Genomic DNA, 24,914 nt, shown 5'->3' on the forward strand with positions numbered 1-24,914 from the left:
TATATAAAATAAAGATCACTGACAAAAAATATTTTGGAAGGGAGAGCCAAATGTTAGGCTTGGAACACTTCATTATGCCATTAGAAATAAGGAGATCTGAAAAATACTGGTTTCAAGCTAGACAAACCTAGTTACTGGCCTCTCACTAAACACAAGTCCTCCTAAAATTCAGTGAAAGAGCTGTTACATTATACAAACAATTAACCTATTTTATTAGATATTTTGCTAATACTGACTTTCAAGAGACCTTCCAGCAAATAGCAAATACGGTACACATGCATAGGATTATTGTTCTCCACATCAAAAACTCTGTACACTATTGCTAAGCATGCACACATTCCGCTAAGATCTTGCCCAGCCACAGCAAAACATTGTGCTTAAGACAACATGCTTAAGGCAACGCTAATTGCTTCATGAATGACTAATGATTTATCACTTTCCTATCAAAGAGTCTGAAAGCTTTTCTGTTCAATATTCCAAAGACTATTACTTACTGTAGCTTTGTCAAGTACTTTAATGGAATACGGCTCAGCCACGCTGTGTTTTCTTAGTGCTTGCTCCAGCAGTTGTAAAGGGGGGCGTTCCCATTTCCCAAAAACAACTAAATCAATATCACTAGACAAAAAGAACACAACATGAGATGCACTAAGTCTAGGACATAGTACTCCACTAAAAAAAATGGTAAAAACTAGTCTTCTACATGTTATAAGTCCACAAGGATAATCACTTTGCAGCTTTTAACAGTCTAGGTTTCTAATAAGCTTGCTTTAGCAATATTAAGAGATGGTCTTGTGTGCTTTAAGACCCAAAATAAGTATTCTAGGTTCTTGCTTCCAGTCCCCAGTGAGCACTTTGGTCTTCCCCCTTCCATCTTTCTTGCTCCTTCCCCTCCGAGTTTCACAGCCCCATCCTGTCCCACATTCTTCCATGTGGGCAGGAATGTTAACAGTTCAAACAAGCTTATTAAGAATTGTTAATCACAGAAGTGAAGGTGCCAGCACTTTTTTTTTTTTTAATATACAAAAAGTTTAATTCACGTCAAGACAACACAGTCTTTAAAGCATACCCACACAAGTTTGCCGGTAATATTAAAACTGTCAGATTACCTATCGAAGCATTAAGTGACATAAAACACTGAATTAAATGAGACATTTTAATCTCCAAAAAGCTGGGAAAAAAGGGCTATGATGACCCGTTTGACTTAACAGTTACTTTGTTGGTAAGTGGCAAGTTAGACTTTCGATAACTCACATTATTTAAACAAAATACATAATCCTTACACTGGAAATACTAAATGTGAATTTTACCGCATTTTGAAAGCAAAGAAAGATCCAAAGACCGTCACCCGAGAAAATACAGAAGAAAAGCTATTTCACCGTAGGGTCAGTAAAAACCACCAAATTCAGACACCGATATATCAAATACTTAGATAAGTTCAACAGCTCTTTCCCTGGCCATGCGTGACATTACACAAAAATTTTACTGGAAGCTTGATAGGTTTACATATTTTGGTTTAAATTCCTCTCTGAGCTTTGCCATTACATTAAAAGACAGTAAACTGTTTTTTATATATAAAAGTAAATTATTACTTACCTAGTTGGGAGATAAAGCCCTGTACTAAAGCTGCCAAATATCTGGACCTGGAGAAAAATAAATAAATAAATAAAAACACACACCACTGAAATACCTTGTAATTATGAATGCTCACTTCATCTCAGTTTCACAACAGTTGTTATAACTTTTCTGAATCTGTTAAAGACACAGCCCAATAAGAATACATTGCTGAATTTATTCTACCAAACTACTAAGCCTGTACAAATACACTTTCTCTTAAAGATGCAACTTTACAGGAAATGGTATTTTCCCAACATGAAGGGACTGCAAGCAGCAGAGTATAAACTTTTGGAACAAGTCTTTTTCACTCCCCCCCCCCCCCCCCCCCCCCCCAGTTCTACAGCTGTAGAAGCTGTATTGGTTGCTTCCTTCTTTCCTCATAGGACAGCTTTATTGAAATTGGAAGAGTTTAAGGAAAACATTTTTCAGAATTGTTAGATTTAACAAACAAATATTTTTTAATTCAGGAGATTAACTGTAGCCAACTACAGCACATTCTCGTAACTGCCCAAATGAAGCAGTTCTATTAAGGTCAGTAATCACAGTATGACAAGGACTGTTTAAAAATTTTAAATTCAAGAAGAATCAAATTAAAGGCCAGGCCTCTAAAATTTTTGGCCTACAGCACCATGAATGTATTCTGTGCAATTTCCTAGAGAAAAGCACAGACAACCATCAATCTGCACACTTAGCTGTACTTTGAGCAACAGCTCCAGTTCTAGAAAGCAGTCACAAGGTGAAGACAGGAGGTGTAACGTAAAAAGTGTTGGGGTCCCTGTGGAGAATTTGTTCCAGGGAAAAACAGCAGTTTAATGATCTAGACCACTCATTTTTCTGACAAAATCATCACTAAAGACTTGATTTTAAACTTGAGCTTAAAACAGTCTGCTCTTTTTTAAAGTTTTAAGTTAATTAGAAGCAGCAGGAATTAATAGTACTTTGCAATCCAATATTACTTTTTCATGAAGTCTTCTGTTGAGATAGGAAAACTGATCCTGAGCAGATGCCTTGATATTCCCTTTGCCTACACCCTACTGTCTCACACTTCAAAATATTCTTAATATTAAGTTCTTTTTCTATTTGTAACTAGTGTCATTTGTTCTTATCGCAATATAATGGCAAGTTTGTCAAGGATGTACACAGAAGTTAATCCAATCCTTGTCTGCCAGTGTTTGGGCAATTACAGCATGAGGCTTAAAGAATTATGGTATAACACCAATAGGAGGAGTCAGTCAATGATAACAGTTTATGAGTAAAAACAGAAAATACATCAGTTGATGCAAGACTAAACCCAATTCAAAGCAACATATCAAATACACATGGCAAGCAGTAAATTCAATTCAGAAATTTTAAATTTGTTTCATATGTGGACATTTTTGAGACAATCACAAAAACACCACACCCTATGAAAAAATGACTACTCACCTAAGCATCATTAATATTAAATATTAGAATTCAATCCTGGTTTACCTATATGTCTAAAAGTTTTCCTAAACTGAAATTAAGTACTGAAAAAGTTTACAGAAGACAGAGCTAACCCTACTGTATGCTACATTTTAAATACACACACATTCTGAAAAGTCTGTTAGATCTCTGCCATTTTTATAATTAGATTAGAATTTGGTGCCTCAGATCAAACGTATTGCTTATCATCCTTTTGTATTTTTCATTAACATTTATGTATCACATATTTCATGAGAAGCTAACTTACTGTTGTTCCAGAACACAGGCGGAGACAGCTGATTTTCAGGAATGGTTCATTAAAGAGTCTCTGTAGTTCTCAATGACTTGCTTTCTCTAGGCAGAACTAGGCTCATAGATCAAACTAAATACCTTATCAGATAAAGTGGTATAATTAGAAAAATCAGATGGGCTTTTGAGCCAACAAACCCAAAGTCTGAATCAGAAGCAGCAGTTTTCAAAGCTTCCAAATATGATTCTAATGAGGCAGTGGGGAAAGCTATCTGAAAGCTAGGATAGCATTTTTTAGAATAGTTTTTAAAATGGGATTTTCTTTTCACAGAGCTCATAGTTTATTTCCTTCAGAGATTCCAGGTAGGATGGTATATGACACAAGGTATATGAGTAGTAAGAAGAGGGATTTTGTACAGATAAGATGGGTGGCTCAATATGCTTTCTAGAGTAATCTAAAAAGGAGTCTTAATCAAGAATATTACACTGGGGGGGGGGGGGGGAGAGACTGCAAACATTCTTCTCAGAGTAAAAACTGCTAAGGACTTACCTAAATCATATGGATTTGGGGCGGGAGAGGGAGGGGTTAGGATGACTACTGGTTTTATGGAAGTAGTTTGTTGATTCTCTAAGTTTTAGATAGATAGATAACACAAATGGTTTGTAGGTTCTCATTTCTGAAGTTGAATGCAATACCTAGGAAACTGATGATACAACATGTATATTCCACACTTCCCTGAAACTGTGGTAGTTGTGTGTAGAAAAACCTAAGCTGAAGAGACTTGCACAATCTAGATCAGGTAGTTTCACTATGCTTCCAATCCACAGAATGGAGATGTTCCTCACTCTCAGTTACAGCACAGCACAATTTAGAAGTTCACTTCTTTGAAGTGACCTATGAAAAGGCTGGGCTACCCTGGGTCATTTCAGTGGCTATACCTGCTCCCTTGATCTAGAGAAAATATTACTAAAAAAAAATTGCAAGTGAGGATGAAGTAGATGAGTTTTACAGTATCTTTCGGTCTGCACTGTGACCACTGCCTTCACGCTTGCCTTTGGAAGACAATGAAATCATGATGGTGTGAAGAGTTTTTACACAAGTTAGTGGCAGTCCTGGTGCCTGGTATTGATGAAGGGTATTGATAAAGATACAGTTTACATTAAGTTCCTTTTGGAGAGATTTTTATTGTCTGAAGAAAACTTACTTTTTGGGTAACAATGGGTTTGAACAGAAGTGGCTGGAAGAAACCTCTGGAGGTCAAGTCCAATTTCCCCAATCAAAGCTGGGCTAAATTCTCTGAACATCAAATGGAGGGTATAAAAAAAAGTCTTGGGTGTTTAATTGTTTTCTTTTATAAAAAAATTGTATTTACAAACATACATACAGTCAGGACTCCATGTAAAAATGAAAATATAGCTAGTCAGTCATATTCAAATATTCAGAATGAAGTTATGCAGAAATAACCAATTTAAAAAGCTTTTACTTTAAGAGATCTACTTCCTAATGTGCACATATAGAACTATGTCCTCAGTTCTCCAAACAAAAGCAAACTATCAGTAGCCTTCATTAACTGGAAATCTAGGTTTTGAATTTCCTTCTTTTTTTTTTTTTTTAAATAGACTGTCAGTGCTACAACAACTCTGACATTAAGTCCACTACCTTAAGTTGAAGTCTTACCTGTTCATTTCCAAAAAACAGAAATAGGGAAATTAAGTAAATCAAGTTTTAAAAATCTATCAGAAAATTAAATTAACATTTGCTTGAGTTACACTCACATCAGCTGTAGGCCAGAGATCTTTGATGACCATTTCTATTCTTTTCACCACTTCCCTTCTCATAGCTGCTTCTTCAGGACGAGGGGACATGAAGTCATAGAAGTCAATTATTTCTTCGTGTAGTCTAAAGGAGAATGTAGCATCAGTTATAATGGTGATTTTACTACTACAATGAATTCCACAAAAGACAGGCCATACGCTTTACTTAATGTCAGAGTTTAAGATTTTTCCATATATGATTTCTGTGTCAGAACCTCAGTGTAAACTAGTAAATCTAGACTCCTAATCAGCCTCCATCACCTTGCCCAGCTGCTAAAGATGTCAACTGACACTGGCTGCAAACACGAGCAGACATTTACCAACTTCCTCACTGACTCAACAGTGAAGGAGTTTAAATTCAGCTCCTAATCCCCAAAGACCATTTTCTCTAAAAACAAAGCATAAAGTCTTGAAAACTATGCAACAATCCAAACATGAAGCAGCACAAACAACAAAGAACTTGGAGCAGGCTTATTCTTGCAGGGGTTCTTATTTCCATGTATGTAGAAGTTTAGGAAGACTTGGAAGCAGGCCATTGTCATTCATAAGTTTTTGTAGAGGACTACAGAACGGAGGTTTAAGTACCCATTGACATGAAAGCATTGTAATGAACCTCATCTATAGTTGCTTGCTGAACAGTTTGACAAGCTTAGATTCCTTTGACAACTCAAGCCCTTTATAAGCTAGTTATTCATACAGGAAGTTACCTTTCAACTCGACTTCTCAACTGAAAGTGTAAAATACACTACTACTAATACTATGTGAGAAGTTCTCACACGGGATCTTTATATACCTGCTAAGTCCTTCCCTTTGCTTCCCATCTTTCTGATATGACAATACGGTACAGAACACTCGCTACTCAATTTGGCAGGAAGACTAATTCCAATTTTCAGGCAAATGGAATGCTTGTGATTACATGGAAAAGCAGCAAGCCATGATGGGGGGGAAGCAATTTCAACAACAGGACAATGATAACTACCACTGGGATATATTAACAAAAAACATTTTTGATGTTGACAGGTTTCAACACTGTGGTAAGATCTGAATACTATCAAAAAAACATACACCACACAAGTCCAATCCTTACTGAACATATTTAGCCTTTCTAATGATTTTTTTGTATACATCTGTAACAGTAATACAAATTAGTTTAGAATTACATTTTTCCTTAGATTGTTTTGCAACTCAATTCTACTAGAGAATGCCTGCTCTATTATTTACCCTTCAACAGACCATATTCAAAAGGTATTGCCCAAGTAATTTTGAAGTGTCAGGATTCCTTTCTACACACAGGTTTTAGCAAAACAAATACACAACTTCTGAAGAGCAAACCTATTTAGAATTACTGTTTGCACTTCCTCATACCTTGAGCTGGGTCTGGGTTCACACTGAACATTTACTTACCCAGCAGGCTTACTGACTGAACCTTTTAATTTGTTGGCGATTGTACTAGAAGATTTCAAAACTTCAAAGCAAGACTGAAGGTACAAACTAGCAGGCTCCTATTTACTTTTGCTTGTTTCTAGAAAGGCTGATTTCTCCTTCCTCCAAGATCACCCAAGTCCAATGAAGAAAATATCTGAATACAGCTGTGTAGGGCCTAACTCAAGACTTCCTCACAAATTGTCCTCTTTATAAAAGACAGCAGCAGGCAGTTGGAGGTGAAACCAAAGCAGACAAAGCAGTTACCCAGCTCCCTTGTAGCACATCTAAGTCTCCAGTAATTCTGACATACTTTTGAGGTGGATCTCTAACAGGATTTTTAGTAGCTCAAAAGGACTTCTGATTTTTTCAGGTCTTTAAGTCCATTTACGTTTTTGTCATTCCTGACATCCTGTTACAATTTTAGTACACATTAAAGTGCTTTATTTTCAACTGCTGCCTATTAATGGCTTTATTTGATGTTCTTTTTCTTGGGGAAAAGGTAAGTGAAAAACTGACAGTTCATCTCCAAACATTAATTCATATCCACTGCTCCCTATCCATTAGCCCCTTTCCAAGCTAACAACCTATTTTTATTTTCTCAGACAGGAGCAGGTCTGAAGTTTGATCACTGCTGACTTTTTTTTCCAGCTTGTTTTCAGTTGTACTTTTTTTTTTTCTTTTAGACATGGCAACCAGAAAGGCACATAGTCAACATATGATTGTACCATTAAATTCATGACACCTGTTATTTTATTATCCATTCCTTTGCTAAGATATCTACTGACTGCTATCTGAGGATCTCAAAGCATAAAATGGCTCTTTAAAAGAAACCTATATGAAGGAGCTTCAAGGTCTTTTCTTAACAATAACCAATGTAAAGCCCACCCACTGGGTATATACAACCTGTGTTATTTTTCTTCAGATACAGCTCTTCATATTTACTAGCACTTAGTTTTATCTGCGATTTTATCACTTATGAATGAATAATAAGCTCCCACTGCAACCTTCTGCAGCCAACTCTAATTTTTTTTTTTTAATCCTCTTAGTGTTTTGTCCTTTCCTCATTCATTTCTTCCCTCCAGGTATTTATGAATATACTGAGCAACAGAAACGCTTGAGTAATTCCACTGGTAGCCTCCCTCTATTATACAAGTAAACAATTTATTCTTTCATTTGGCAGTTAATCCCATAACACCAGCGGACATGGGACGGTTCAGTTTTTAGAGTTTTCAACAAAACCTCAGAAACGCTCTTCAAAAAAAACATTTCTGTATCAAACTGACCACATGAATAAGGATGATTAACGAACCCTTTGAGGAACTGAGATCTATGAGGCACAACTGCCTTTTATAAGAGGTTGTACTGGCTCCTTCCGTTATGTTTACTCATGCAACTTAGTTCTGTTTTGTTACAATATCAACCAGATCTGATCAGTACAGGAGATCCACAAATTCCTGAGAACTGTTTATAGTAAGTATCCCATATTGGGAAAGGAGAAAAATAAAACTGGTCTCAGTTCCCCTATACACTACAGTCTCCACTATACAGTGTTCTCTTTCAACAGCAGCCCCTAGCAAGGTAGCACAGTCAAAAAAAAAATAGCCAGAGCGCACACACTTCAGCATAAATCTGCTGAACAGAGGCTCAGTGGAATGCTATCACAGTTTTTAATGATAGCATGAAAGACTCAAAGAATACTACCCATCAGTAATCTATATTTCCTTCCCCAAACTACTTCTCAAAAACCAGCTCTTCATTTTCTTGCACTGGGAAGGTAGCACTTCACCTATGCTTCAATTTGCATGAGACAACAACGCAAGAGCTAAATAGTCAACATCCACTAAAAGTTCAAACTAAACACTGTGGTTTCATGGTTAAATTCCTCTAGAACTGTTTGGCATATATATAATCAGACATAGCTATACAATAGTTATCATTCTACTGGTAGATTTAAATATTTCTTACTGAAATTTAAAACAACAGTTCCCAAGAGTCAAAGAAAGTTCTGGTGAGAACTCTCTTAACTCCTTCTCTGGCAAAGACTAACGCAATTAGCTGATCTGACCTCTCCTAGGTACCCTTCTATATCTCTGATCTAAGTCTTGGTGACTAGAAGTTACTTGCTTTTGATGTGTGATGTTTTCAGTTTTAAATGCCTTTGACTTGACTTACAGATTTATATTTCATTTTCTTAATGCTCCTGTTTTCCTCAATTCAACAGCTTCTGCTTTTCAGAGAACATTCTCCTTGTTTAAGTCCTTCTGAATAACTATCAATGGTATCCTCAGAGTCAGCACATGACAACACTTGACCATTTTAATACAGTCTTTTCAAGTGTTTTACCTGTTTGGCTATTCCTTTTGAAGAAGTCTCTCAAAAGTGAGATGCTTTTTTAAAATTACTGTAGTTGATATTCTTGTAGTCCTCTTTGCTCAAGCAAGATTACTGAAGTAAGAGTCACAGAAAAGTAGTTCTGACATATGTACCTAGAACCAGATGCCATATGGTACTCAGGACTAATCAATTCCAGAGTTACTTCTCTTCTAGCTGCAGGAGTTTTGGTGTCTAAAAATACAGACCACAACATGATATTCACCCAGCCAATACAGGGACAGTTTTCTGTTGAGTCTTTTGCCCATGTAGCCTCCCTAATCTCCGTAAGCATTTGTGGCTTCCTAATTCAGGACTGTGACAGTATTATAAGTTAGGAACACAATTTCAATTCATGAAGCATTAAGTACTTACTGATACAGTTAACATCTTGACTTTTCCTTAAGCTACAGAGCTTCCTTCAACTTATAGCACCAATCAAATTTTTGATCTCTTTCCAGATTCTTAAACAGTTTAGGCTCCAACAGCATTCCCACCACCTAGTTATCTTCCATCATGTTAAGATTCCCATTATATTACTGTTCTAACAAAGTGGAGCTGGGGGAGGGGAGGGGCAGAGTTTCACTGTATTTATACGAATACTGGAAGTGAAACTTGTTGGTGAAATGCAACTGTATTGTTAAAGCAAGGTGAAAAAGATTAGAACACAGGGATGCAGAAGAGAGGCTTCCTGTACTTACTACCCTGTTTAGTTTGCTAATCTTAACAGCCTTGAGAAGCCTACAATTGGCTAAGATCATTACCATTAAGCACAATAGAAAACTGCTGCCTACGGGCTGAACTGTGCAACAGGACAGACATCTTTTGTTTACCAAAAATTTATCCCCTTTAACATCTTAGGAAAGGCAGAGATACATTTCCAGTCTTCAGGTTAAAATAAGACTAAGGAAATATGTCCTTAGACTTTTGCAATGCCTTTTCTTAAAGTTAGGTTTCTAAGAAAGGAGATCACTTACCCTTACCTGTTTTATCATTTACTGTATCTGCAACTATTATTAGATATATTACATTGATTTGTTACATCAAGGGCTCACTTCAATGCAGTGAAAAAAACCTCTCAAAGAGCATCAACAAAGTGAATTAAATAAGCTACAGACACTTTGTTTCCTCAAAATAAATGTCCTGTTTCTTTTCAGCATCAGGTCTGCACTGCTGGACATACAAATTACTCTAAAGAAATGGACAGAAACAGGACTGCATCATTTACTACAAATATGGAACTGCTGACACTCTTTACCTGTTATAGCAAGTATAGTTTTTAAAGAATCTTTTTCTAACTGAAAAGTCTAACAAGTCAGCCCAGAATCCTTCTAAAAGGAAAGAATACATGCCACAGAGCATATTTTGTGTAACACTGGGGGCTACAAAAGGTCTGGAAAGAGCTGGGAAGGTGGAGGCAGCATTTCAACAGCTTTGCTGAAATAAAGGTTATAAACAGGATAAGTACATAACTTTCAGTAAGTATGAACTCTGAAACATGCCTGAAGATTTAGTCATTTCAAGTTTAAATAGCGAAAGTCTCAGCAGCCAATGCATATATTTCAGAAATCTGTTGAAATATCCTGCTTCCACCCTAGGTGCAACTACTGCAAAGCACAATTAATCATCATTGAATTGCAGGTGAAACCTTACACTGCAACAACCATCATAATACCAAAGAATTGGTTATAATTTTTAGAATGCATTCAACAGTTATAATGATCAATGATACAGCCTAAAACTCAGGAAAAGAGTTTAGTGAAGTATAGATGAATATAGTTGAAACAATAGCATATTCTGAGTATATACTATACAATAGTATATTCTGCAGACTTTTTCCAGCATGATCTAAGATCAAGACATCTCCAAAAGTAACAACGATAAAACCATGACCGAGAAGAGGAAATGGGCTTTCAATTCTTCTTTTGTATACCAGCTCTCCTCACTACCATTAATGCCCAGTTAATGATACTCTATGGTCTGTGCAGTGTTCTAGGCTTACCAATGAGAGAAACTATGAAGATATAATACTATATCAAGTACATAATACTATATCAAGTACTATATTTCTGCAAACCACTCTTTCATGTTAATACATAATTCAGACTTTGATTAAAGATTTGCAGACTCAAAGATCTGCAGCAGGAAAAAGTCTGAACTGTACAGAACCTATGAAACGTCACAGCTATGAAGAAATGTTTTACAGGTAGGTACCCTAAATACCATTCTCAAGTAAGAATCAAACTCACTTTGCCAGTTAACTACCAAGGAGAAGATAGAATAAAAAGCTACTTTTGCTCTCATCCACAGAACCAACAGGGTAATTGATAAAAACCTATTGTATCTTTTCCACAAGGGATCTTACTGCTTTTGTTTCTTCCCTAAGCTTTCTCCTTGCCCCCAACTCTTGTAGTCAGAGCCAGCCATAATTTTAGCTAGAGTTTCTTGTCAATTAAAATTTATCTCCCAAATTTATCTTACACTTGACAGTTCAAGTAGTCAAGAAACTAAGCTTCCTGGACTGATTTAAGCTACAAATTTTCAGATTTGTTTAAGTACCAGCATTTGTTTGTATTCTGGAAGGGAAAAAAGATTGGAAAAAAGTAATCTTCATGAAAGGATATCAATACAATAAAACTCAACGATTTAAGTTTCTGAATATGACTGGATGTACTTTGAAAAAGTTCCATTATAAAAATTCAAAAATGAAATTGATACATTAGTATTATCTCCAAGTTAATACATAACAGAATGGATCTACTATGTAAACTTCTGAACAGCTGTATGCTACACCTGACCTACACTGCCGACTTCACCACAACACCAAATAAACATTATTTTATTATTTTGTTGCATCTGTGAAGGAGCCTACCATACACAAAATCTTGGATCTGAATCAGCAAGTTTACTAAGCCATTAAATAGAATTACTAAACACTGAAATTCCAGTCTTAATATTACACTTTTGCAGTTGCCCAAAGATAGCAAGTGATTAACCTTCAGATCAGAAAAGCTGCAAGCATAGAAACACATTAGCAATGAGAGACTGATTATCTCCATGTAGATCAGGTAAGCATCACATCAGGTTAGCCACTGAAACTTCAAAAGAAGCAACTCTTGACTTAGTTTTGAGCAGCATCTGAAGTTTAGTTCAAAACGCATTTGTCAAAGAACCACTAAGAGCAAGCCCTGCACATTGAGGCAGTATCTCTGCAGGGCAACAAAAGCTGGAAAAGCTCTTCTGGGATTAAAGTATTGCTGTAGTTCACTATATAAAAGAGAAAGCTTCTTAAATTAAGACCCTCAAGAAAAGAATAAGGTGTTTGAGAGACTATTAAAGACAACACATTCATTGTTCAGAAAAAGTGTGCATCACTAATCAGATTTGGGAGGGGGGAGGCAGGAGGGAATACCAACAGACTCTTGTGACAAGGCAGTGGAAGCTATCAGAAGACATCTGCAGAAACCTGAAGTCATGCACAAAGCAGGAAAAGACTGGGAGATTAAGGATATCAAAAAGGATTATGAAGAACTTAACAAGCTACAAACCTGTGCTTGAGAAAGGATAAATTACCTCAGGAGCACAAAATTGGCTCAAAGGTAAGCAACCACAATGCAAAACAAGCATTCAGAGAAGCCAAATATTTCCCCCCACCACACTTCCTCAGAGAAGTTTCCCCGATCCCTGCTTTACAGGGAGAACTGGTCCCAAACTGACTTCTTTAGTAGAAGAGTAAAATAGGTGTCATCTATTCCTGGTAATTTGGTATTCACTCCAAAGCAGCACTCAATACTGCACTGGTATATGAGGAATGTTAAGCAGCAATCTTTTTTTAAAAATTTAAAACCAGTAATCTTGACATCCATAACAGGCAACCTAGTCAAAGCTAGAATCAGCGCAACACATGAATAGGTATGGCTATCAAAATGTCAACACAGCTGTTGTAAATGGAAGTCATGTCAAAGAAAAACATTAGGAATTATTTGCAAGAATCACTGAATCACAAAGGAAGTTCTGTTAGAATCTACTTGGATTTCCAAAAGGCATTTAACAATGTCTTACACACATCCTTACAAAGACTTATAAAGAAATTAAGCTGATATGGGATAAAAGGAAAGACCTTCATGAAGAGAAAGTGTTGCTTTAAATAGGAAACAACAGACAAAACTATCAGTTTTCATATTAAAGGAGGGTCACTAGTAGAGTCCTAAAGAGTTCCATGCTGTTCAACATCCTCATAAGTGATCTGGAAAGTGGACAAATAGTAAAGCAGAGAAATCTGCTGAGGCTGTCAGGTTATCTGTAATAAACCAACTGAAGCACTGCAGAAGGGCACTTAAAGACAGACTGCACAATGAAGTAGCAGGCAGAATTTGAGGTATGATAAACATAAAGCAAGGCACACGGGAGAGTAATGTGACAAGATTCTACCTTAAAAAAGATGCAACGATAGGCACTGAATCTCAACTCCAAGCAGCAAGGTGTTGAAATAAGAATTCTCTAAAAATGTCTGCTCAATACTCAGTACTCAAAAAGAATGGGCTGAAGTATTAGTAACTGGAAAACAAAGAACAAGATAGAAAATATCAAGATGCAGGAATACCATGACTCTTGCACATAGGTCTGGTTCACCTCAGTTTCAAAGATAAAACAGAACTGAGAAACATACAGAGAAGATGAACATCCAAAGGCATGGAACAACTTCTATACAAGAAATAACTAAATAGACTAGAAGCCCTTTAGCCAGGAAAAAGGACAACTGTCAGGTGCAAGAGGGAATTGAAAAGTTATATCATGTCAAACAAATGCAAAGAGTGGGCACAGACTGTCTCATTAATGCATAGACCTGGGACTGGCACTAAGTACAACTCTCAAGTGACAGACCTGAGACAAAAAAAGATTTGGATCTTTATATAATGCATAATTTAACTGAAGAGCACCTTGCATCAGGATATTGTTGACACCAGAAGTTCATACAGATTCAAGAAAAGATAGGACACATTCATACATAAATTCCATAAAAATCTATTAATAATGCACTGCCTGTAGCTCAGGTAGGCCTAGAGCCATAGATCATTGAAATGTGAGAGACTATTCCAGGAAATACCACCCCAGGCTCATGTTGATATACTCCTCTCAAAACATTTGGCACTGGCCTCTTTTGGACTCACCCAGTACAGCTGTTCCTATGTTCTTAACACCAATTAAGTCTACTGCCAAAGCTGAACAACTGAAAAGTATCATGAAGCTGATGTCAGGATTAAACTGCTCTAAACATGTCTTATTCTCCTCTAAAAACAGATGTGGGCACCTGTCATGCAAACCCTTCTCATTTCTTACTACCATAGTTCAACCTTTCCGGTCTCTACTATGATGTTATCTCTCAAGACTACTGCTGCCAAAATCTTCCTTTTATCCCGTGATCGAAAGCACCAGTCCCTCTAACTCTATGCTAAATACCTACTTTGCAAGGAATGCTTTTGAGCTTTACCTGCTTAGCTCAGTTGACTGCAAAGAGTATCGCATGTTCTGTTTGTTTGACAATTCATCCAGCAGCTACCCTTGAACTCTGCTACATACCAATCTTTAGGCATGAGAACAATAACCCATTCAACCACTTTCTGATGCTCCCTCAAGTCTCTCTCCAGAAATGTGCTTACCACAACTAACAGGCAACTATCCTTGCCTCTCTCCTTGAATATTACTGTATCCTGCCAAATTTTGCCCTGACCCCAAAGCCAGAATCTAGTATACATTGCCAGCACTGCCTGCCTCTTAAACCAACACCTTCACTACAGGTATTCACCTATAGTAGTGGATAACACAGATATAATAATAGTGTGGATGAAGCATAACTCATTGTGTTGATTCTTTATTAGAAGGTTTGAGAGAAAGACAGCACTAGTAAGTACAGTGAGGAGTGGGGGAAGTCCATGAGCCCCTCCAAGTGCTGCATGTCCAAGTACGGACAGTAAAGATTTCAAGGAATTTCAAAAGTTTCAATTTCTTTAGCTCCGCCAAAGTACAGCTGAATATTGATTCGCAAAAGAAGCTGTCAATGAACTATGGCTGCTAAGTCAATATGCCATTCCTACTCATTAATTTGCAGTATCCAGCAGCAAAATAAGAGGCATGGGTCGATAAACAGGGAATTAGAGCTATGCAAGGTCCTGATAGCAATGCATTTTTACTAGCAGAGCTGCATATTACAAAACCCAACAGATTTTATCTTGGTGCCAAAGTTCAGCAATAAAATAAAATATAAAATAAAAATATTGAATATAATAATAAAAGCAAGAAGTTAACACATCAGCACACAGGTGAGGACTAATACAGACTTAATACACCGGAAGAACAGCACATCCCAGTAGCTACAGAAATGGTTTTCAGGACATCACTTTTGGTGCACAGTGTTGTTCAGCTGCAAACCACTGAAGACTGAAGCAAGTGTTCTGGGGAAGCATCACAAGCTTATTGTGCTTACATGACTTCTTCCCAGGCATCTGTTACTGACCACCAGTCAAGATGCCCAGCTGAATCTTCCTTTGGCCTAATCAAATACAGATGTTCCTGCCCTCTTGTGCTCTTATGATACAATTTTTGTGCCATTATCAAGAGATAGTAAATAACAAGTGTGGGGGGGGGGAGGAGGAGGATGCGGTAAACTGCCAGCTACCATGCAATGCAAATTAGCACAGGCAGAGCATCATTTCAATGTATCATAACACTTCTGCTATCCACACTAACCCTAACCAGACAATTCTATTGTTTCTGCACAGCACTGTTTTGTACCAAGTAGACATGCCAGTTGTTTCTGCACTAATCTCATTAGGAATATACAACTAATCTGAATACCTAGAGTATTAAGCAGAATAGGCTCATACTGTTAAAAATACCTTAATTCTTATTCATTTGGTTAAACTCATATTAAAAAGGAGAAGAATTAATTCAGATATTATTCTACACTAGCAAATAATTACATCTTAAGAGAAAATTGCCATATTCCTGTTTACACAAGCTATACAAACCTAGCAGTAGAGTCCTCCGTAAGAAGTTTAGAACAGTTTAAGTCTGTATTTTGAAATAACCTTCTCCAACACTTTAAAACTCTCTGGGTGCTAAAATTATTCAACTACATCTAAAATACAGAGATTATAGAAATAAAAATTACTTTGATGTGCTGAGCAGCAGGACCTTAAGATTCTAGATCTAGTTCACAACCACTTAAGAGTATACTTTAAACTAGCAAGAAATCACATGTAATTCTGAACAGTCATAATCATTTGAGTTAATCTAATAATACTATAAGAGACACTTATCTGCCTCACATCCAAAAAACAACCATTTAGTCAGTCTTCTGTACTGTGTTGTATCCTAAACTAAACCCAGATATTTATTTACACTATTGCCATATCAATCAATCAGTTAAAGGATTGGAACAAATAAGGCTTCCCTCATCCTATTCACTCCATATCTCCTAAACACCTTGAAAAATATAACATACAGGTCACTTTAAAGGCAAGCTAAAATATAGCTTTAGGATGAAATCTAATCAAGTACAGTTATTGTGTTCTATGAGGGCTGGATTATATTTCCTTCACAATACAAAGATTTGCATGCTACTTTCAAAAGCTGGTAAAAACAATAAATATGGGTCCACTGGAAAAAAAGGAATGCTGTACATAAAACATGAGAGAAATAGAGCAAAGCCCACACCTACCATCCCAAAGCCACTGGATATGATCCATTTGGAAAACAAAAAAAGCAACAACCACCACCAGTAATGACTAGTAATCCTATAGACCATCTCTGAATGAGAAAGTGAGGAGAACACGGAACTACTCCAAAGCACACAGGCATTTCACCAGAAGTACTACTGCAGCCTGGGAGCCATTATAGTTATAAAAGTGATGCTTCAGCACAGACAATTCCACGTAACACTAGGCAGCAAGTCAGGAATGTAAAAGATCCAGGAAAAACTTCTGTAGGGATCTGTTCCTGCCCCAGTCTTTTCAGTGCATTTTTAGTTGAACAGGCAGATGATATATCAGCCTAATTTCAGGAAACAAAGTGAAAAATCAAACTCACTAGTAGTCAGGAATTATTACAGGAAGTAGACACCTAAAGCTACTCCACCAGTGACACTATCTTTTTGTTATTTCAGTCATCAAGTACTTCACAAAACAATTTTAACACCAAGCAGAAAATTATTTTTAGAGTATATGCTTGTTCGAGATTCACCTTGGGTAACAGACTCAAAGTTTAAGGTAGAAACTGCTTCCTAAATAAGCCTGTAGTCTCAACTTATGTGCTCTCCTTTAGCACTAGTTCCATGGTACCCAGTTGAAATCATGGCATTCACAGTTTTGTGAAGCTTAATGATTTGACAAACTAATCATGAGAATCTGGAACTATGGGGATCACATATGCTGTAGTTATCTGTCCTAGTGTCCCATTCCTAGCATCAGGTCTCACTGTAGTAACATATATCACTGACAGAAGGCCAGGGAAAAACACAGCTTCCACTTTCAAAGATACTTATTGGACAGCTTGTCATTAACTCATCAGCAAAAGAATAACCTGTACCATGCTACCAAATAGCACATCTGAAGCTTGTCTAAACAATTTTGTTGCATACAGATTCCCTATAAACTTTTATACTTGAGAAGTGACATAACTTCTATTAAAGGAAATCCAACAGGAAATAAGAGGGCAGAAGACAAAAGACAAGAAGGGTATGTGACACGCATAAGACAGCGCTCAGCTAGAAGACAGAACTTGCAATGTCTGGATTCTATTCCCTGGTTTGCCACAGACCAACTTCGTGACCTCAGTCAATTCTGTCATCTGTTTGCCTGGAGAACTGGCTTTGTGATACTGACTTATTTTACACAGATAAACTGAAAGGTTAACTAAGCATTCTACTACATTTGTATAGAAATGGTGCAAAGAAATTCTGACTGTTTTTATGGTACTATTGGAATTTTAGAGCAGCAAGTACAGGACTTAGTACAGGACACAAAATCCTAACATATGACACATCTTAGTCTTAGCTTCCTGCAAGTAACTTGTTTTCTGCATCAGTTTGGGATGAAAAAATAGTCGTCAGAAATGCCTTGCTCCCCCACCAGAAGAAGCTATGGTTTTCAAAAACAGAACTTAAAATACATTTTTAATACTTCTGGATAACTTTAATGCACTCAATGCCTGATGGTTCCACTCAAAAGAGAAAAAGGAGGACACTATCCTTAAGCACCAGTCTCACTTAAATTTCTCTGCCTGTAAAACTGTTCCCTGTACCCTATTATTCTTATCTATTTCCCTCTAGGAATATGCAATGCCTTTACTCCTATGTACATACAAGGGCTCTGGATTCTACGAGTTCCAAGAAACTATTTTTGAAATACCATCAAAAATCTATAGTCAATGTAGTTAGCACATTTTGTGTGAATAAAATGATTTTAAAACTAGAAAGCATTATTTCCCCTTGACTGAGTAAAGTTTGACCACATGAAATAAATCTCTTCGAGCACCCCAGAAGTACTTTAAGTTCTACACCCTCGCTGCGCACAAATCAGACCAGACTGAATCATCTCTTTGAGCCTTAATATCTATCCATTAATATGAGAAAGTAACAATCATGGAATAGGATAGCCTTCATAAAGTGTATTCACCCTTCAGAAAGCCACGATTTTAGTTCAGACATCGGTCGGCTCAATTTATTCTAGTGCTAAAGCGTTTCCCTCAAAAACATTACAAAAATCACACTGGCTGTCATGCTTATTTCAGCCATAGGGTCAGGCACTTAAAATCAATGTTCCTAACTCTCTTCAAAGCTACCAGTCTGCTACAAACTATGCATAGATACTTAAAAATTAGCACAAGGTTTTTGAGTTCCTCTGAACTGAAGCCTTCCACTTACCCCTGCAATCTGAATTGACTCCCTGGAGCTTTCAAAAGCTTTCCCCTCCCATCCCTGCTTTAATTACTACAGGAATCATTTCAAGCAGCACTCTGATAGTGGCCTGATATCTTCATTTCTCAACTTACTACAAGGCAAGGCCTAACCCACTGTGTCTGATAGTTTCTAGACACTGCCTGCATTGCTACTTCAACCAGGAGCCATCAAGCCAACCACGGCCAGAGGTGATTTATGAAAGAAGCTGGTTTAACGCCCCCACCCCCGATCACCACCCTCGTTGCTGCAGTCGGCGGCAGAGGAGTGTGTGCAGCCCCAGCCCACCCTCCCTCGTGCCTGGGGAGGCCGCATGAGGAGCCGGCGAGCATCCCCTTGCCCCTGGGAAGGTGGAGGCCTCCGCGGCCCTGGTTGCTCACCCCTGCACGCCCGGGCTGTATTTCCTGGTCTTCCAGGGTGTGCCGGGGCTCTGCAGTGCTGGCTGCGGCGGCTGCCGCTGCTGGTGGGGGGAGTTGTTGATGGCGACGCCGCGGCTGCCGGAGAGCAGGTAATTCATCCCATAGGTGCTGGCTTTATTCTCCCGTTTCCTACGGCTCGGATGGTACTGGTGCTGCTGGGGAGAAGGAGGTGGCGGCGGGTGGGGGCAGCGCGCGAGGTGCGGGGGCTGGTGATGCCCGTTCACACTGTTCACTTGGTTCTCGTGGAAGTTAAAAAACTCCCCGGGTCCGGCCCCGCTGCCCAGCAGCCCAGGAGGAGCCACCACCGCCGCCCGGGGACCGCAGGAGGAAGAGGAGGAGCCGCCGCCGCTGCAAGATCCCGAGGAGGAGAAGCCGGGGCTCTCGGTGCCAGACTCCACCGACGAGCAGGAGGAGGAGGAAGACACGGAAGGCGATTTCTGCAGCCGCCGCCCTCCATCACCGCCGCCGTTCGCCGCCACGGGGCCGGCGGCGGCAGCGGGAACCAGTCCGGTCAGCAGGGCCGGGGGGGACGGCGAAGGGGAGGGCGGCGAGGAAGAGGAGCAGCAACCGCCGCCGCCGGGAGTCCCAAGCCGGACGCAGCTGTGGTTCCGGAGCGGGGAGGCGGTGGCGGAGTCCAGCGCCGGGGAGTTAAGGCAGAGGTAGTGTGGGAAGCTGGCGCCGCCCCGGCCCCCCACGCCCTGTGAGGTCTCCCAGATCTGCATCCAGAGCGCATTCGCGGGGCCTTTCTGCTCGGGCTGGATCCAGGCCACGCGGGGATCCATCCACACCCGCCCGCCGCGTACTCTCTCGCCTCAGCGCGCCGGGCCCGGCAGCGGGGCTAGACACAGGCCGGGAGCAGGGGCATGTGTCGCGGGGAGGAGGGCGGCCGGGCGCGGAGGTGAACCGAGCCCGGCCAGACGAGGCGAGCAGGGCTCGGGGAGGGCGGCTCGAGAGGCACGGCGGCGGCGGCGCAAACTGTACCCGGCTCGGCGCTGCCCGGAGCGCTCCGTCGCCGTTCCAATGTGGCGTCCCCCGCTCCAGAGCCAGAAACAGTACTGCGCATGCCCCGCCGATTTTAAACCTTCACCGGAGGCGGCCGCCCTGGCAACCGCACATGCGCGTTGCCCGCCCCTGGGGGAGGGTTCGGTCCCGCCGAGAGCCATGGGAAGGGGAAGGAGGAAGGACATTGGGAAGGCTCCCCTCCCTCCGGCGCCCTCGCCGTGGTGCGCAGGCGCGCCCGGGGGGGGGGGGGAGGTGCGTTGGAATGGCTCGGAAGCTCTCGGGAGAAAGGAGCGGGCTTTGCTGGTGCTGCGCCTGCGCGGGGCAGCGACCGTTACCCGCCGCTGCAGCGCTCTTCGTTGCCGGCGGTGCGAGGCGAGGGCGGGCTGTTGCCTGGCGCTGGCGTCGCTCCTCCTCCAGCACGTACCGCGCGGTGCTGACGGCACTCTAGCCGTGCTGTGCTGCTCTTCCGAGAGGCGGGGACGCGGGTTTCTCCTCAGGCAGCAGGGAAGGGCAGGGCTACTCGTCGGCAAGCTGGAGCCGTCACTCGGAGGAGTGTCGTGACAGCTTGAGCCGATGAAGTGCGCGGGAGCGGCAGCGGAGCCAGTAGTTTTCAGCAAGCACCATGTTAGTTCTCTCCGTGTTTGGGTTCTTTCCTTTGGGGAGACACAACCCTATATCCATAAAAAGAACAGGAAGGATTTTGAGGAGTAATCTAAATGAAAAGTGAGTAAAGGTAGATCTACAAAGGAGCTGGGTGCCGCGGAGCCACAGGAGAGCGCGAGAGGAAAGATGCCGATTCCCTGAAGGAAATGGGACACCCAAAGGGAGACAGACCACATTTATGCGTACCGGCAGCAACACACATCAAATAAGCGAAGGGAGGCTGACCACAACCAAAGGGAAGGCTCCATGCTTTTCTTCTTACCATCAAGAAACGACCTTGAAATACTACGTTTACATTGGATACCTAGGTTTTCCCTGGGCTAGACTTTCAGGGAGTTCAGTGCCTGTTCCAGGGAATGTTTATGCAATGTATAGGTTTTATACGCAGTGGTCATTGGTTATAATGCACACAGTTGTTGGAGCTGGACTAAACGCGGATACCCCATGTTTCTTCTCTGGTCTGAGGATCTGCTTTAACCATGAGTTTTGAGAATGCTGTTCCTGTTTTCTTTCTAGTCCTGTGATTTGGCCTTTTCCTTAAACAGCTTCAGCATATGTATGGATCAAACATCCTCTCCCCGCAGTACCCCTCAGGATCTCCAGTGGTCCAGTCAGTTGGATATAGCCCTGATCTGACTGCAGAACAGCAGAGAGAAGGGTTGAACATGCACAGTGACAAATACTACCAGGGAATCCCAATTATAACATCCCTCGAGAGCAGTTGAATAGTAATCTTAGGTGATCTAATGGCTTGCTGCCACAGAAGAGGAGAAAAGGAGAGGTCCCACTCTTCCTAACCTACTCCCTTTCCCTGCCTGACCACACACTTCACCTACACCCTTGCTCTAGCCTTGATATTGAGCAGTGAGCCAATTTAACTTGTTAATCCAGCAGAAAACTGTACTAGGAAAAAAAGGTAATAGTTTTCAGCAGGAGTAGCATACATTTTCACAGGAAACACAGCCACAGTTCCCTTTTGGATGATTATATTTCAGTTTCAGCTTCAGCCAAATTCATCTTTGATTTGGCGACGGTGGCAATAATGGAGTCATTGCTAACTGTGTAGCTGATGACTTTGACAGTCCTGATGATGGCAATGCCAATTCTGTGCATAGTTCATACAATTTGGTAAATAATGATAGTAAAGCTGAATATCTAGGGAGGATCTATATACAAAACAATGTTGCCTAGTGCTTGCTATTAATCTATTCTTTAATGAACACTCTAAACTCATTAACACAGGTAAAGACAGTTAGTATCTCATACCTTTAATGGGGCTCAATTTACATCCCTGAAAATGAGATGAAAATACAACATCCCATCCATGTGATGAATTCTGCTCTCTGAAGCTGGGTATTGCCATGACTGATTCTATAAGGGTGACACAAAGGCTGAGAAACTACCAACAGATTTTCCAAAGGTTCACGCTTTCCAGTATGACTCCCAACATTTTCTCCCATATGACCTTCATTCTGGTCACCCACCATCTCCTCACAAGCCTCCAGCACATCACCTCCTCCACACTCACCAGTTTCATTCTCCTTTTTCATACACTTTGCTGCCCATAGTGTGAATGGAGAAGACATAGGGAGAAGGGTTAGCAGTAGGTCTGACATGACACCTATCTACTGAAGGCAGGAATAGTCAAGAACAGGACTAACCACACTCTCTAGCTGGATGGGAGGGTGAGAGAAAGGCTGTCCAGCTAAGGATGTTCATCTGTAACATGTAACCCTGAGAATGTGCTCCTCACCAGGAGACATTGACAGGAGGAGGTAGAGGGGAGAAAGTTTCCTTAGCTGCACTCCTGTCACTCTTTTTTCAGTAAATACATTCTTAGGCAAGAGAGCGGAGACACAGATTTCATATCTCAAACTGAGCTGATCATAATGGAGAGACAAGTAGAAAGGCGGAACTGGAGTTTCTGGTTCTTACAAAGCAAGATTCGGTGCATTCTTTTAATCTGTCCCCTGGAAACACAGGCTGCCAAGTCGTCAATTTTTGCTTCTGTCTCCCATTAGTGAAGGCCTAACATGAGTAACCCCGAACAGACTAAAATTATGTCACCTTTCCTTCCTTAAATGTTCCACTTAGCTCAATCTCTCCTCTTTCTTGGCTCAGCATGCTCTTCTGATGAACACTGAGCTTTGGCCAAACTTGGGGTGTTGAGGCATGTAGTGAGAACTCCATGGCTTCAGTCTACACCACACTCTGAGCTCTGCCAGAGACTCTGCAAGAAAGGAGTATCCCACTGGGAGCTACACACAGCAGTAACTATGATAAACAAATGAACAGCTTCCAATCAGAGTCATAGTACTGGAGGTCAGACTGTTCAAAGGTGGGTACCCAGCCATGGAGCAGTCAGACCTCCCATCCAGCTGGGAAGCACAAGAATCATTGGTCAACTGCCTGAACAATTAAATTAATGCAAATTAATGCAATGGAAACCTTGAGCTTTTTAAAGAATGCGTAAAATTATCTGAACCTGGCCAAACCATGTCACTACCAGTGCTGAGAGTTAAGATCTGTGCTGCCAATTAGTCTTGCAATGGTGAGAGAAAACAGCAGAACAAAATGTGTTGAATGAGTAACTTGTGTATGGTCTCTACCTCTTATTTGCTGAGTTCATCTGCCATAAGTTAGGAGGAATTTAATCAGGCTAGCCATGCAGACATCTCCACAGAAGTGGTGATTCTGAACATAAAACCATTCTATTGTCCTTTTCAACTGCACATATACATCACTTATTGCTTGAAAAGTGCTTCTCTAACAACTTTGTTGCCAATTATTTTTAATGCTTCTGTTGATTCTTCCCCTTACTGTTGGCCTATGCCATGCTATCCAGAGGTCATCCTTTCTGAGAGTAGTGTTCTCATGGGATGCTGTGTCAAGGATTCAGCCAATTCCTACGTGAAATAGGCTCCTCCATCTCCTTGTCTGTATGGATTTACTGGCAAGTGCCCTCTGTGCCTCTGATGGAGATTCTCTCATGACCGTTCTCTTCCATAACTTGCCTAATAGTACCAGTCTATACCCCCATACTGCCAGCTGGGATGTTTGAAGAGTTCTACTGCGGAAACTCATGGCTGTGAAGTGCAGACCACTTCATAGTCTTCCCTTGGGTTGTATCTGTCAGGAGCGGAGAGCAAGAACCCTGAGAATCTGCGTACAATTGCTGTCCTGAGGATGTGGAAGCTGCCTCTTTTACCATTTGCACTCTGCTTCTTCCTTCTGTTCTCTACTTTCTGTTTCCCTGTGACAAGAGAACTCCTTTTGCTATCCTGAGTGTGATATGTCTCTTGTAGATGACAGCCTTATGGTGCATAATATGCCACTTAGCCTGGCTGTAACAGTCCTATTGCTTGGTGCTGGCTTGGAAATTATCTGTCTTTCCTAACAATGACTCTGGCATAGGGCTGGAGGACAGGGTACAAGTGGTTTGTTAGCCACTTTGGCCTTGGTTGTGCCATCTGTGGGACAGACAGCTATGCCTCCACTTTCAGCACAGCTGCTAGGAACAATTTATTGATGTTTGTAGTGCATGGCATTATTGTTTGCTGGGCCTGATTTATATCTGTTTCAAACTCTCATTTGGGCTACATGAAACCCAGAAAGAATTATAGATGAAATATTTTGGTCTCACAGAAGTTACATCTGCAGTTACCTAAAAGAAAGGAGAAATGGTCTGTGACTGTCTCAAGGGAGATCTCATCACACATCCAGGAAAGTTTCTAATCAGATCTGCTAGAACAAAATATTTACAGTATACATTATGAAAGATAAAACCTCTTCTAGATAAAGTAAGAGCTCTGGCTGAGTGCCCAGCCTTGCTGCCAAACAACTGGCTTTGCTGTTGGAGCAGAAGGAAGAAAAAGGACATATGTTTCTCTGGAGGAATCTGTACAGAGGTTAACAGAGGTAAGAGAACTTGTTCCCACAGACCAAAATTAGCTGGAGAG

At 40.5% G+C, this 24,914-nt stretch overlaps 1 protein-coding gene across 5 annotated transcripts in view; it reads right to left on the bottom strand.

Moving 5' to 3' along the window:
* Positions 1-20,317, bottom strand: part of TENT4A (terminal nucleotidyltransferase 4A) — a 63,128-nt gene extending 42,811 nt beyond the window's left edge. For all 5 annotated transcript variants that reach the window (XM_067291035.1, XM_067291034.1, XM_067291036.1 and 2 more), the window contains exons 1-4: positions 19,252-20,317; positions 5,083-5,206; positions 1,594-1,640; positions 495-615 (exon numbers count right to left, since the gene is read on the bottom strand). In XM_067291035.1, the coding sequence (XP_067147136.1) occupies positions 495-615; positions 1,594-1,640; positions 5,083-5,206; positions 19,252-20,072 (1,113 nt within the window). In that variant the 5' untranslated portion in view covers positions 20,073-20,317. The remainder of the gene's footprint in view (positions 1-494; positions 616-1,593; positions 1,641-5,082; positions 5,207-19,251) is intronic.
* Between the last annotated feature and the right edge of the window lie 4,597 nt (positions 20,318-24,914).

This window comes from Apteryx mantelli, chromosome 2, assembly GCF_036417845.1.
Source record: "Apteryx mantelli isolate bAptMan1 chromosome 2, bAptMan1.hap1, whole genome shotgun sequence".
NCBI lineage: Eukaryota > Metazoa > Chordata > Aves > Apterygiformes > Apterygidae > Apteryx > Apteryx mantelli.